Below are 16411 nucleotides of genomic sequence, written 5' to 3' on the forward strand. Positions count from 1 at the left end.
GGCGAGTGCACTATTGCTACTTTTTTAAAAAGCCGATTGTTTCATGGTGAAGAATATAATGACTAGTAGTATATTTTGCTGCCAGTGCCTAGATTCATACCAAGGTGTCCCTGTTTTACCCATTTCATAACCAGTGCAAATGTCAACACTGTGAAAAGACCAATCTTTTTCTTTTTTTACTTTTATTTTATTTATTTATTTTATGTGGTGCTGAGGATCGAACCCAGTGCCTCCCACATGCTAGGCAAGTGCTCTGTCACTGAGCTATAGCCCCAGCTCCCTGAAAGACCAGTCTTTTGGCATTATAATGAAAATAGTTTTGACCTTTGAAAAGTCTTAGGAATCTTAGGGGTTCCTAAATTGCAGGATTTTGTGATACTGGGATTTGGACCTGGGGCCTCAAGCATGCTAGACAAGCTCTCTACCACTGAGCTACATCCCAGCCCTTTTTGAAAAAAGGAAAAACGTATATAATTTGTTCTAATTAGTCCAGCCCTTTTTAATGTTGAATTTTTGATAGGGTCTTGCTGAGTTACCAAGGCTGGTCTTGAGCTTGTGATCCTACTACCTCAGCCTCTCATAGCTGGGATTACAGGAGTGTGCCACTGTACCCAGTGAATAGTTTGGGAATCATTGATTTGCAAGGTTTCTCAGCTTTGACACAATTGACATTTTTGGAGCATATAATTCTTAAGTCAAAGGAGACTGCCCTGCTGATTGTAGGATATTTAGCAGCATCTATCTACTGGAATAATAGGCCTCTACCCACTAGATTCCAGTAGTGCCTCCTAGTCTTTGGAAAGCAAAATAATTGCCAGTTTCTCCTAGGCAGGGGTGGGTACAAATTATTTTTATACTTCATTCTGTATATTTACATAAAAATGTACTTTGGTTGGTATGGTGTTTTTGCAATTTCAATAAATGGATTTCAATAATATCTCCATATCTTTCCTTAAGAATTAAAGTGTGTGAAAAAATAAAGATCATTTTAAGTTTAAGAATCTTATTTCTCTGGCTGGAGTTGTGGCTCAGCGGTAGAGCGCTCATCTAGCACGTGTGAGGCCCTGTGTTCAATCCTTAGCACCACATAAAAATAAATAAATGAAGGGCTGGGATAAATAAAATAAAGGTATTGTGCCCAACCACTTCTAAAAAATAAATGTTTAAAGAAATCTTATTTTTCTATAATGAGGGTGGGAGGAATGGAGGAACTTTGGGAGGAATGGAGGAACTCTGGCTAGGGCAAAGGAGAGGGAGGGGTCATGGGAGTAGGAAAGGTGGTGGAATGAGATGGACATCATTACCGAAGTACATGTATGAAGACAACAATGGTGTGACTCTACTTTGTGTACAATCAGGGAAATGAAAAATTGTTCTCCATTTGTGTACTATGAACTGAAATGTATTCTGCTGTCATGTATAACAAATCAGAACAAATAAGTAAATAAATAAAAATTAAAAAAAAGAATCTTCTCATATTTAGTCAGAATTTTAATTTTTGAATGATACATTGAGTTTTTGATACCTAAAATCATTCCTGTTTTCTAAGAGTAATACATTTTTACCTTATATAAGACTTATATGTCTTACAGACTTGTAATATATAAATTTAGTTTTATGATTTTGTATATTTTTTTCAGAGAATAACAGAGGATCAAGATGTTGGCCTACTTGAGGATATTTGCAGTGAATCATCAGAAAATATCCAGTTTGCACATTAATGTAAGCTTTTCTTATAAAATTAAATGTGACAATCTCAGTTATTTTACTCCTAAAGGCCCAGTATATCTCATTAGTTTTTTTAAAATTTTTTATACCTTTGTTTTATTTATTTATTTATTTTTTATGTGGTGCTGAGGATCGAACCCAGCACCTCGCACATGCTAGGTGAGTGCTCTACAGCTGAGCCACAACCCCCGCCCCAGTCTTAGTCTTTAAGCTCTGATTTAACTTCTGAATTCCCTTCAAAATACTATAAATTATTTTGTAAACTGACGGATCTTTAATATACTTTAGAAATGTTAATCCTCAAATGAAACTATACTCTTTATTAAACTAGATAAGAGACTGAAATTTGTCTGACTTATTTCTCTTCCAGCAGTGACTAAACAGGAAGTATAGGAGAACCTTTAACATAGAAGAAGCTTCCTTATCATTAGACTATAAATTAATTTTTGCTACTTTAAAATCATCTGTGCAGCATTTTGAAAATAAATCCATATTTGTACACTTTTGATGTCAGTAAGTGGCTCAAGGAGATGCACAGTTTTCTTCAGTATTTTTATTGACTATACTTTCAGATTATGTATCTTGAGACATGTAGTTGCTGAATCTTCTTATCCCAGTTATTATGCAGTAGAAATTTAAATAGTATTGAGTTTGTGCTCTGAAATATTTTCTTAGGATAAAAGTGTATTATTACCGGAAACTCAATAAATAATATAGAAGGCACAGGTATTCATTCCACAGTAGCATAAAAAGCAGATTATGTGCTGGACTTGGTGATGCACACCTGTGTTCCCAGACTGAGGCAGGATGATCTCAAGTTCAAAGCCAGCCTCAGCAACTGTGAGGTGCTAAGCAACTCAGTGAGATCCTGTCTCTAAATAAAATACAAAATAGGGCTGATTTTGTGATACTGGGATTTGGACCTGGGGCCTCAAGCATGCTAGACAAGCTTGGCTCAGTGATTGAGTGCCCCTGAGTTCAATCCCTGGTACAAAAAAAAAAAAAAAGCCCCAAATCATTACACATTCTAATAGTTCCAAATATATTGGCAGCTGTTAAGTCTGTCTCTAGTAGTCTAGGGGTGCATTAGGGTGGAGAATATCCATGTTGACTTGAGAACATTCCAAGAAGAGAAGGGAAACAAATGCTTTCTTGGTCTTATGTAGATCTGTTCCAACTCAGGGATTTTCCGTTGCAGTGCTGCCCTGGGGAAACTTGAAAACATGCTACTGCCCAGTTACCCCAACTCTCCTTTCCTTTCTGTACCCAGTGTTTTCTAGGTGATTCTCATGTGTAATTGCTATTTTAAATCCTAAAAACAGCAAATGGTTTTGAAGTTCATGACTCTCCACAAACTCCTAGCAGCTGTAGAAGAGAACCAATATTTATCCAGGGGAAGATAGATAACCTTTTAAAGTCTTTTTAACTCCCTTATGTAAACATAAGTATCCTGGTTTTCAAACTGTAGCTATCAGAATTACCCAGAGTGCTTGTTGAAACCAGATTGCTGTATCCTGTACACAAGAGTTAGATTTTCTTGTCTGAAAGAGCCTGAGAGTTTGCATTCCAGATAAGTTCCTACTTCATGCCAATGATGTAGGTCTAGGAGAACCATTGTTTTAAGGTCAGCTAAAAAGAGTAAATCAGTTTTAATTTATTCCTTATTCTTTTTTGTAGTATAAGTTTGGGTCATTACTTTTTAAAATAATTGGAATTAATAAATTGGCACTATAAGGTGATGCAAAATATTTTCTGACAAAGCATAGTTACAAGGTTAAACCACTGTAATAATAATTTGTAATGCTAAAATAAAATTAATATCAAGTTTCTTTTTCTTCTTACTAGAATATGTGCTGCTGTAAAAGAAGAGCAAGTTTAAAAAAATCAGAACTGCATGTACTTTTTGGAAGAAATTACAGTTCCTTACCAGGTACAAATGTTAGAATTCTCATTTTACCTCAGCTGCTTGCTTTCTCTGTTCTGTTTCTGATTATCTTTCACTTTCTTTTGTTTGTAAAAATCTCCCTTTTTAGGGGTCTCCAATTATTATTTACTTTTCGGCTATTTTCCTGAGATTATGAGGAATAGGAGTATTCTGATAGATGAGAGGAAGGGTTACCAGCAAAGTTGTGCTCCTCAACTGCTGGATGTGATGATGAGCTGAGCAAAGGGAGGGTTGGTGGCTTTAATAGCTAGCAGATAAGTTTAGCATGTGAGCCTACTGTAGAGTGCCTTTGCCACAAAATATTTATTTTCTAGTTCATTTCTGGTTTTTATGCAAAGATGTTTTCTGTCAGAAGAGGCTTGTAGGTTCTTAGAAGTAGTTCTTATTAAATATTTATCTAGAATAGCTTAGACATATGGCTATTAGAAGCTGGAAAGCTGAGGAGGTAATTAACTCCTAATGTCCTTCCTATGTTTGAAATAAGCAAACAAGGTAGACTCCATATCACTAGTATAGTGTTGCTGTTCTCATTACCTCTTTGTTAGGTGAGAATAGAGTAAAAATACTGATTTGTTGTTGACTTACAAGGACATGTAAGTGTAATGGCTACATTATTTGTGTGTATAAAAGATTTAGCAGAATAGATTTTCTTTTGATCTTCAGACTGCGATGAGATTTGAAAAATAATATAAATTCTTATAGAAATTTGGAAGAAATGGTTTAAATAGCAGGAAGATACAGATTAAATTTACACATTTGACTGTGTTGTTGCTTTAATATTACTTACTAAGCTATCATAAGTATGAAATTGGTCATTATGTACTTTGTTTTTATATGTAAAATGCTACTTGGCTTTTTAGAAGTATTAGATTACTACAGCTTCTGTTCAGTGATATCTCCTAAGCCATCTTTAAAGGTATGATTCCTCAAGATCAGGATGCCCTCTCTCACCACTTCTATTCAACATAGTTCTTTGAAACACTAGCCAGAGCAATTAGACGAAAGAAATTAAAGGCATAAATACAGGAAAAGAAGAACTTAAATTAGCACTATTTGCCGATGACATGATCCTATACCTAGCAGATCCAAAAAATTCAACCAAGAAACTTCTAGAACTAGTAAATGAATTCAGCAAAGTGGCAGGATATAAAATCACTACCAATAAATCAAAGGCATTCCTGTATATCAGTGACAAATTCTCTGAAATAGAAATGAGGACAACTACTCCATTCACAGTATCCTCAAAAAAAATAAAGTACCTTGGAATCAACTTAACAAAAGAGGTGAAAGAGCTATACAATGAAAACTACAGAACCCTGAAGAAAGAAATAGAAGAAGACCTTAGAAGATGGAAGGATTTACCTTGCTCATGGATTGGTAGAATTAATATTATTAAGATGGCCATATTACCAAAAGCACTTTATAGATTCAATGCAATTCCCATCAAAATCCCAATGACATTCCTTGCAGAAATAGAAAAAGCAATCATGAAATTCATCTGGAAAAACAAGAGACCCAGAATAGCTAAAGTAATTATAAGCAGGAAGAGTGAAATTGGTGGTATTGCGATTCCAGATTTTAAACTATACTATAGAGCAATAGTAACAAAAACAGCATGGTACTGGCACCAAAACAGGCTGGTAGACCAATGGTACAAAATAGAGGACACAGAGACAAATCCACAAAATTACAACTACCTTATATTAGACAAAGGTGCTAAAACCATGCAATGGAGAAAGGATAGCATCTTCAACAAATGGTGCTGGGAGAACTGGAAATCCATATGCAACAAAATGAAATTGAATCCCTCTCTCTCACCATGCACAAAAGTCAACTCAAAATGGATCAAGGAGCTAGGAATCAGACCAGAGACTCTGCATCTAATAGAAGATAAAGTTGGCCCTAATCTTCATCACGTGGGGGCAGGCCCCAAATTTCTTAATAAGACACCTACAGCACAAGAGTTAAAACCAAGAATCAACAAATGGGACGAATTCAAACTAAAAAGTTTTTTCTCAGCAAGAGAAATAATACGTGAGGTGAATAGGGAGCCTATATCCTGGGAACAAATTTTTACCCCTCAAACATAAGATAGAGCTCTAATCTCAGGAGTATACAAAAAACTCAAAAAGTTAAACAACAAAAAAGCAAATAACCCAATCAACAAATGGGCCAAGGACTTGAACAGAAACTTCTTAGAAGAGGATATACAATCAATCAACAAATACATGAAAAAATGCTCACCATCTCTAGCAATCAGAGAAATGCAAATAAAAGCTACTCTAAGATACCATCTCACTCCAATAAGAATGGCAGCCATTATGAAGTCAAACAACAATAAGTGCTGGCGAGGATGCAGGGGAAAAAGGTACACTCATACATTGCTGGTGGGACTGCAAATTGGTGCAGCCAATTTGGAAAGCAGTATGGAGATTCCTTGGAAAGCTGGGAATGGAACCACTATTTGACCCAGCTATTCCCCTTCTCAGACTATACGCAAAAGACCTAAGAAGAGTATACTACAGGGACACAGCCACGTCAATGTTTATAGCAGCACAATTCACAATAGCTAGAATGTGGAACCAACCTAGATGCCCTTCAATAGATGAATGGATTAAAAAATGTGGCATTTATACACAATGGAATATTACTCAGCACTAAAAAATAACAAGATAATGGCATTTGCAGGCAAATGGATAGCATTTGAGCAGATTATGCTAAGTGAAGTTAGCCAATCCCTAAAAAACAAATGCCAAATGTCTTCTCTGATATAAAGGGGGTGACTCAAAATGGGATAGGGAGGAAGAACATGAGAAGAAGACTACCACTAAATAGGGAAGAGAGGTGGGAAGGAAAAAGAGGGAGAAGGGGAGTTGCACGGAAGATGGAAGGAGAACCTCATTGTTATACAGAATACATATATGATGTTGTAATGAGAAAAAGAAAAAAAAAGTGTGTCACATTAGATTGGATAGAGAGAAAGGATGGGAGAGGAGGGGGGAATAGGGAGGATAGGAAGGCAGCAGAATAGAATTGACAATATGATTGATGTATGTACATTCCATGTATGTATTATATGTCAAAATACATTCTGCTGTCATGTATGACTAAAAAAAAAGTAAATCATATGGGTAAAAAAAAAGTTATGGTTCCTAAGATTATTGAAGTAAGTAAGGTTCCTCATTGTACAAACATTAATTATCACCTCACATGAGAATCACTCTGGCCTTTTCAAGCCTTAGGAAATGCATCTAGGATTGGGCATTTAAAATTTTTTTTGATTCAGGATCTACTAGTCCCTTACTGTTACCATTATGAACACTAATTCCAGTTTTACAATTCTATAAATAGAGGTTTAGTAGGTGACAAAGAGTAAATCTGTATTTTTTTAAGAATATGATCTAGAAACTGATGTTTAAAAACTTTTACCTTAAAAAAAAAACAACAAAAACCTTTTACCTTGTACAATTATAAATTACCATAGCTTTTTCTTTACCAGTTGTAGGAATGTAAATTTTAGTTAATTGAATTTTATTTGGCTTGAATTTTACTTTATTTACAGTCACAGTATTTACTTTATTTAAAAATTTTTATTTGTAAATTCAAAGAAAATTTGATTTTTAACAATTCAATTTTAATCTTCTTTTCATTAGGCTTAATAGGAAATGATATCAAATCTCTTCATTCAGTCATTAATCCTCCTATAGCTAAGTAAGTACTATAATTGCTTTTTTTTCTATAAGCTCTTGAGAAAAGTTACAAGTTTTCTTTGATGGGCATTATTCATACACACTATAATTTCTGTGACTTTCTACCCTAGCTAGCTATAAGTAGTTGATATATATCTTATAAATTATTTTCTTGCCAGGTGTGGTGGTGCATGTCTATAATCCAAGCAGCTCGAGAAACTGAGGGTAGGAGGATTTCAAGTTCAAAGCTAGCCCCAGCAACTTAGCAAGGCTCTGAGCAACTTAATGAGACTCTGTATTAAAATAAATAATAAATAAAAAAGGAATGGGGATATGGCTCAGTGTTTAAGCAAACCTGGGTTAAATCCCTAGTTACCCACCCACCCCAAAAAAAGTGATTTTTTTTTTCTCAATTTAAAATTTTTTGTGTAACAACAGTACACTTTTCATAGAAATGAGCATAAGGTATTCTCAAGGTTATAGCTGGCCCTTTTGTTATTTAGCTGTTTTACCAAATAATGTTGTAGAATATACACTAAATCTGTTTTCCATTTTTCTAGTTTTTCTGTAATTATATGTAATTATATAAATAATAACCCACTTTGCTAGGCTTGATGATGCATTGTAATCTTAGCAACTCAGGAGGGCCGAGGCAGGGAGAATCACAAGTATGAGGCCAGCCTCTGCAACTTATACCTTCTCACAAACTAAAAAATTAGAAAGTGCCAGAGGTATAGCTCTGTTGTAAAATTCCTCTGGGTTCAATCCCAGTACCAAGAAAAAAAAAAGAACCAACCAACTTTGAATTTTGCATAGCATAGATATTTTGATTTTACAGTTTTATTAATGTACACTTCATAATGCCTTTTTTATTATTCTTTTTAAACAGAATCCGTAATATTGGAATTATGGCTCATATTGATGCAGGCAAAACTACCACAACAGAAAGAATATTGTACTATTCTGGATATACAAGATCACTGGGAGGTTAGAATGGATTCCTCCTCTCCCCATCCCCATTAGCCAAAGCATCAATGGAAAATATTTTGATTAAGAAGTCAACATAGAGAACTTGAGTATGGTATGGAGTCACTGATGCCTAAACCACAACATGAAGATAAGGTAGTTGCAATACCCACTAAAGGGTCTTTTTAGATTCAGTTAAACATTCAGACTCACAAGACTGTTTTGAGTCCCATCTAGTACTGATCTACTTAAAAGGATATAAGACAGAAACTGTAGCTTACCAACAACATGAGTATTTCTTTCTATGAGAGCTACCGTAGTTTAGAAAACTCGTGCTCTATAAGAATGAATATCTCTTGTTACAACTCCATAGGCAATTTCCAGGTTGGAGATAAGGGACATGCCATACGCCCTTGGGCAAGCTCAAGTTATTTATCTCCAAGTAATAGTTCTTCTCAATTCACATTTAGTTTACCAGTCAGAAGTTATTTTTTTACTGTTTCGCCTAGTAAGTGGACATCCTTCTATTATCTGGTTTCTAGAAGGAAAGAACTGGAAAGTTAACCAAAGATTCTCATATATAAAAAGAAAGGATTTTGTTTATTGTTAACCAATAATAGTAGTATTCACTTAAATGTAGAATTTATTTTGTAATTGTAACGTGGAAATTGTGGTTCTTGGCTACGCATGGATCTTCATGTAGATTTTTTGTTTGTTTGTTTGTTTGGTTTTTAAATAATGATTCCCTAACCCCTCTCTGGAACATTCAGAAGGTCTAGTTTATGATATGCACCACATTGGGAACTATTTCTCTAGACCCTTGGCATTGGCTGAGACTTAATATTTATGGAGGACTCAAGAACTCCAGGATTTGAATGTTCTTGATGATAGGTTGCTAAATGTGCAACCATTCGAATTTCTCATAGAATTTCTCTTATGTAAATGAACATATGACAGAAAAAGTGGAACCTTGCTAGGTTTCCTCCATTGTGTCATAAAACTTTTAGTAATCCTTCCCTCATATCCTCAGACTACTTACCTGTAGTAAGGGTTGATTTTCAAATCGTCATTTTTAAAAAAATATTTATTGATTTTTAAGTTTTAGGTGGACACAATATCTTTATTTTACATTTATGTGGTGCTGAGGATCAAACCCAGTCCTCGTGCATGCTATGTGAGCACTCTACCACTGAGCCACAACCCCAGCCCCCGTCATTTTTTTAATTGTAAAAAAGTTTCAACAATTTTTGGGTGTACAGTTCATAAAATTTTAACCATTTTTTTAAAAATATTTTTTGTAGTTGTAGTTGGACAGAATGCCTTTATTTTATTTGTTTATTTTTATGTGGTGCTAAGGATCGAACCCAGTGCCTCACGCATGCTAGGCAAGCGCTCTGCCACTGAGCTACAGCCCCAGCCCAAGTTTTAACCATTTTAAAGTGTACAGTTTAGTATAGATTATGTAGATTAAGTATTTCTTCTCCAAAATGTTTGAAATACCAGAAGTATTTCAGAGGTTTTTTTTTTTTTTTTTTTTTTTTAACTTTGAAATATTTGCGGGGCTGGGGATTGGCTCAAGTGGTAGCGCGCTCGCCTGGCATACGTGCGGCCTGGGTTCGATCCTCAGCACCACATACAAACAAAGATGTTGTGCCCGCCGAAAACTTAAAAAAAAAAAAATAAATGTTAAAAAAAAAAAACTTCTAAAAAAAAAAAGAAATATTTGCATGGACTCTCTTTTTAAAAAAGCTTTTTCTAGAATGAGGATTTACATAGAGAAAGATGAAGAGCTCTATATTAGTAAGCCAAATATTTGGGAAAAGATTTTTTCTTAAAGCAAATTAAACTGTGTAATTAAAACTAAACTTATCATTAAAACTGAACTATGACTTTTTTTTCTGTTTAGATGTTGATGATGGAGACACAGTGACAGATTTCATGGCTCAGGAGAGAGAAAGAGGCATTACTATTCAGTCAGCTGCTGTTACGTTTGATTGGAAGGGGTATAGAATCAATCTGATTGATACACCAGGTATGGTACTGTTTTTACCAGTACAGAGATATTGCATCATTTGGGTTTTTTGGTGTTGAGGTTTTTGTTTTTGTTTTTATTGTGGTAAGAAACATAAAATTTACTATTTGAATCATTTTAAAATATATAGTTTAGTAATGTTATGTATATTCACATAGCTGTGAAAAAATGTCCAGAACTATTTTATCTTACAGAACCAAAACCTGGCACCCATTAAACAATTTCTCCCCTTTATCTGTGACTTGACTACTTTAGTTAGTTCAAATAAGTGGAATCATATAGTATTTGTCCTTTTGTGCTGGATTTATTTCACTTAGCATACAGTCCTCAAGGATCATCCATGTTGTAGCATGCAACAGGATTTCCTTCCTTTGTAAGATGATGTAGTATTCCAGGGTATGTGTAGTTGTCCCTCAGTATTCATGAGGAATTGACTGTAGGACCCCTGCAGATGCCCAAATCTGCAGATATTTAAATCCCTTATATAAATTGCATAAATTTGCATATATCCTAAATATATCCTCTCATGTACTTATAGCTAATAATATTGTAAATACTTAATAAGTAAGTAGTTGTTATACTGTGTTGCTTAGGAAATAATGACAAGGAAAGAAGTCTGTACATGTTCAGTACAACAGTTTTTTCTTTCAGAATATTTTCAGTCCATGATTCATTGAATCTACAGATGCATGTGTATGTACATATATACATATGCATATATATATGTACACACACATATGTTTGCGGACGTATATATGTGTATACAGACTTATTGGTATATGTATATAGGCATATATATTGGTATGTATCATTTTTATTTTGAGACAGGGACTTGCTATGTTGCTTAGGGCCTCATTAAGTTGGGATTGTAGATATGCACCCCCATGCCTTGCTATTTTTGTTTTTTAAAAAGAGTTTTAAATAATTCTCATTTTTTTCTTAGGTCATGTGGACTTCACATTGGAGGTTGAGCGCTGCCTTAGAGTGTTGGATGGTGCAGTCGCTGTATTTGATGCCTCTGCTGGTGTAGAGGTAAAAAATATTGCCAAAATGAAGATAGAATACCATGATGTAAAAAAATGTCGACTGTATTGGAATTAGTTAACTATAACCTTTTATTCGATGTGTTCATATAAATCAAAGGAAGTTGGAATTTCATATTGAAATGTGATCTGTATGTGATCTTGGATCTTTCATAGTGAAAGGAGAGTTTACTGTAGGAAATATAATTAAGTGTCAAGAACTGTGAAGGGCAAGTGGGGCACATGCCTGTAGGCCCAGCTCCTTGGGAAACTGAGGCAGGAGGTTTGCAGATTCTAGGACAGCCTGGGTAATTTAGTGATGTTCTATCTCAAGAGGAAATTTAAAAAAGGGTCTCGGAATGTAGCTCAGTAGAAGAGTGCTTGTTTACCTTGTTTGAGGCCCTGAGTTCAAATCCTGTTATTGGGGGAAAAAAACTGGGAAGGTCCTGAGGTTCCTGTTACTTTCAAGCTAACAAGTTAGCCTGCCCTAGTTTCATGACTGGCTGAAGACAAAAGATTCATGAGTGGTAGAAAAAGGATGTTTTTAGTTACAGAAGTAGGAACAGCCAGGGTATCATCATTTTCTTGTGCTGATTTCTCAAGTACCAGTTTCTAGGGAGTGACATGAAAGGAGTTAGGTGGCAGCTGCACATGTAATGGGTTAAGAGGATTCCTGTGCTTAGAGAACAGAAATATTTTATATAATGTACAACAAGTAGTCCTACCCTTTGCTTTGCAGGGAGACATTATTTTTCAAGATTATAAGCAAAACTGCCTTTTGCTATAGAGGGAGACACTATCTACATCTTTCTCAAGATTGTTTTCTATACAAACATTTTTGAAAATGTAGTCCAGAACAAGGGGAATCAGTGTCTTTTCTAACGTAACGTGAGAGACCCATTGATAATTGTTTCTCAACAGTTAACTTAAAGGTTCTTGGGCTGAGGATGTAGCTCAGTGGTAAAGCCCTTGCCTAGCATGCATGAAGCCTTGATTTCAGTCACCAGTATTGCATAAATAAATAAGTTCTTGAATTAATTTTGAAAATGGATTTATAATAAATAATATATTGCTAGTGGGATGAGTTATATCCTCTTTATAGCTGGTACCTCCTTCATCTTATAATGTCAAGGTCAGCTTCATGTTAAATGTACAACCCACATTAGTTCTTTTTACCTTAAAATTATTAATTGTAATATTATTTTTATTAAGTGGTCAGAATTAACATTCCTTAAAAACAGGACACATCAACACAGTATAATGCACTCAGAAGCATATAGCATTACCTGCATAGTATTCTTGCAAGAAAGAAAAATTGACCTGTATCTAAGCATGAAATCTAAATGAAAAGACATTCTGGGGGTTGCGGGGGAACAATTGGCCAGAACATTTTGAAATTTGGGGAAGAAAAAAAAAAACAATGCAAGCATTACAAATGTTTGGGACAGTGGTAGGGGGAGATGAGATTAAAGGTTCTAAAAAGCCGAGAAAATGTAATTTATGATTCTTCATTGGATCTTGGATATAAAAAAAAGTTCCAGAGAACATCATTACCATTGGGATGGTCAGAGAAATTTGAACATGGATTAAAGGTATTAGGTAAAAATGTATCAAATTTAAAATTTTCTAAATGTGATCCATAATTGATTATTTAGGAGAAAGTCCTTATTCTTTGGAAATGTATGCTTGAACTATTTAGGGTTGATGTGTCACAGTATCTGCAACTTACTCTCGTGATCCAAGCCTCATACATACCTGATATTAATTTGGGTCTTTGGGAAGGTAGATGCCCAGATATATGGGAAATTTTTGGAGGAAATGCCTATGAAGATCAAGAGAGAAGAATAAAGGACAAGCACTGAAACCACAGTGCAGGTCTGACATCTATAAAGGAAGCTGGAGGAAGAATTGGACAGGAAGAATCTCAGACTGCCACATGGTTCCATAAAAGATTGATCAGGCCAATGTGAAGTCCTTGAGCCAAAGTTACTTGGTGTAGAGGATTACTGTGTATAGCGGGAATAGGTGTATATTAATACCTGTGCTGTGCTCAAGGCTTATCTGGGAATAGCTTGGCCTTGGCAGGAATTTGGCATTAGATCCAGAAGGTCAACAGTTTGGGCCATCAGTCAGTTGTGTTCCTTATATTGTAGGTGATCTGAAGTGCATTTGCATAGGTACTACATGCATAAACACATGTGCACACATGTTGATAAAGACAGAAAAAGTAAATATGGCAAAATTTTAGTATTTGGGGAATCTAGAAGTACATGCAAATTTATTCTTTCCACTTTTCTATAGATTTGAAATTTTTCAAAATGAAAAGCTAGGGGGAAATAATACAATTACTAAAATCCTCATCTGAGACCCCTGGCAGAGGTATTTACTTGCTATAAAGACTGTTTAGCCAAATCTGTAACTTTTAGAAGAAAAAAAAAATATCTCCTCAATCTTAGTGTAGGTAACAGTTTCTTAGATCATATAAGAAGCATAAATCATAAAAGGAGAAACTTGATTCATTTAACCTTATCAAAGTTACATCTGCACATTTAATAGCAAAAATAAAAAAAGAACAAGCCTTGACTATGAGAAAATTTGTAATGTAAGTATTATATAAATGTTAAATTTCCTGATTGCAAAATACAGTGTTGTTTATATAGAAGAATATTTTTGTTTGGGGGAAATATGTACCAAAAATTTTATAATAGCAGCCTGGTCAAAATAGAGAGACCGTGTCTCAAAAAATAAATATGTAAAAATATAAAGAGTGATAGCAAACGTGCAAGAGTGTGGAGCAGTTAGAACCCTTATGTTGTTGATAGGATTGTAGTTAGTACCACCACTTTGGAAAACTATATGGTAGTTTCTTTTATTTATTTATTTATTTATTTATTTTTTAAATTTTTTATTGTTGGTTGTTCAAAACATTACATAGTTCTTGATATATCATATTTCACACTTTGATTCAAGTGGGTTATGAACTCCCATTTTTACCCCATATACAAATTGCAGAATCACATCAGTTACACATCCATTGATTTACATATTGCCATACTAGTGTCTGTTGTATTCTGCTGCCTTTCCTATCCTCTACTATCCCCCCTCCCCTCCCCTCCCCTCTTCTCTCTCTACCCCCTCTACTGTCATTCATTTCTCCCCCTTGTATTATTTTCCCCTTTCCCCTCACTTCCTCTTGTATGAAATTTTGTATAACCCTGAGGGTCTCCTTCCATTTCCATGCAATTTCCCTTCTCTCTCCCTTTCCCTCCCACCTCTCATCCCAGTTTATGGTAGTTTCTTTTAAAGTTAAGTATATACCTACCTTAAAACCCAGCAGTTCTATATCTTATTCAAATGAAAACATTTGTGCACCAAAGACTTATTCAGAATGTTTATAGCAGCTAAATTCATAAAAGCTCCAAACCAGAAACAGCCCCAGTGCATATCCACAGGTGGATAGAAAATATAAACTGGTATGTTCATATAAAACAATGAGCCAGTGTATCTAAAAAGGTGAATGAATATCACAAGCATTGTGTTCAATGTTTGCTTCATGTCTGTTCATTGTGTTCTGTGTTCAAGAATAGGCAGAATGAATCTGCGGTGACAGGAATCAGAACAGGTTGTTTATGGAGAAGAAGAGGCATGAGAAAAATTTCTGATGAAAGCATGTTCTCTATCTTGATTGGGGTACTACTTACATGAATGTCTCTCTGTATCAAAACTCTTTGAGCTATATACTTAAAAGTTTATATATTTTATTGTATGTAAATTTTACCTGAACAAACAAGTTGGCTTCAATTATAACTAGTATCAGCACATTCAGCTTTTTATGTTTTGCTTAAAAGCTTTCGGATTCCACAGGCACAGATGTTTTAATAGACTCATTCTATATTTATATTGTCAATATATATAAAAATTAAAATAGTAGAAAAGCATATAAGAATTACACCTTTTAAATACAGGTATTGGTTTCTTTATTCCTCTTAAATCTTCCTCAGTTTACATGAACATTCAAATACTAATGAAATATGTGGTTTTTAATCATAGTAGCAATTATATTTGTTCTTTTTACCTCACATCAGTTGTCTGAATTAAGGCTAAATTTCCTGTATCACACATCAGAAAACCAACATCCAAACAGTTTAATATTGTGAAATGTACTAGGAAAGATGAAGCCAAACAAAATATAGATTTTCCCATTCTTACCTTTATCCTCTTTCCATGACTTGATACCTTCCAGGTGTTAATTCTCTTTGTATGGAGCCTAGTTCACCCAAAATATTCTCAAACCATTCGAAACACATACTTTATCACATTCCCAGCTATGTTAATTTAATAGCAAAGGAGTGACCTTAGCATTATAAGTACAAAGGTATTAATTGTTTCTTTAATTAATTTATTTTAATTATGTATATATGACACTGCATTTTGATTCATTGTACACAATTGCAAATATTTTACATTTCTATGGTTAACAATGGTACTAATTCTGTGTTAGAGTTAGGTGCAGTCCATGTTACCATAGGTTTTTGTATCTACTCATTGCATGTCTACTAACAGTTATTTTTGTCTTTTGTGGGCATGTGTATATTTGTTTTACCTCTTCTTCTTTGCTTTAGGCCCAAACTCTCACAGTGTGGAGGCAAGCTGATAAACACAAGATACCTCGAATTTGTTTTTTAAACAAGATGGACAAAACTGGAGCAAGGTATATAAAATGTGTTTCTTTGGCTTATCAATGTGAGAATATAATTGGAACTTTTCATGGACTACAGACTTAAGTTTAGGATTGGCAGTTCTTTCCTATAGGGTATAATTAGTCTTTAGAATACTAATTTATTCCCATAAAAATAACTTCAAAACAGCATAAGTTTGAATAACAGTTTAGAGAGCTGATAGGAGGTAAATCATCTGTGTTTAATGTAGAGAGGCTGAATTGTATTTCCTAGGATCCTAATAAAGTGGTGTTTCGCTGATTCATTTTAGAACTGTACAGAGTAGTGCCTGTATTGCTGAAGGTGACCAT

General features: G+C 34.6%; 1 protein-coding gene across 3 annotated transcripts in view; it reads left to right on the forward strand.

Annotated features, from left to right (window-relative positions):
- Gfm2 (GTP dependent ribosome recycling factor mitochondrial 2) overlaps window positions 1–16411 on the forward strand; it is a 60679-nt gene that overhangs the window by 3082 nt on the left and 41186 nt on the right. For 2 of the 3 annotated variants that reach the window (XM_046427005.2, XM_058574098.1), the window contains exons 2-8: window positions 1641–1722; window positions 3574–3658; window positions 7327–7384; window positions 8252–8349; window positions 10235–10360; window positions 11304–11392; window positions 16005–16093. In XM_046427005.2, the coding sequence (XP_046282961.1) occupies window positions 1660–1722; window positions 3574–3658; window positions 7327–7384; window positions 8252–8349; window positions 10235–10360; window positions 11304–11392; window positions 16005–16093 (608 nt within the window). In that variant the 5' untranslated portion in view covers window positions 1641–1659. Of the gene's footprint in view, window positions 1–1640; window positions 1723–3573; window positions 3659–7326; window positions 7385–8251; window positions 8485–10234; window positions 10361–11303; window positions 11393–16004; window positions 16094–16411 lie in introns of those variants that run through there. The other variant, XM_046427013.2, reaches the window with a different exon arrangement.

This window comes from Marmota monax, unplaced genomic scaffold (assembly GCF_021218885.2).
Source record: "Marmota monax isolate L192 unplaced genomic scaffold, Marmota_monax_Labrador192_F-V1.1 WCK01_AAM20220418_F8-fsc00018, whole genome shotgun sequence".
NCBI lineage: Eukaryota > Metazoa > Chordata > Mammalia > Rodentia > Sciuridae > Marmota > Marmota monax.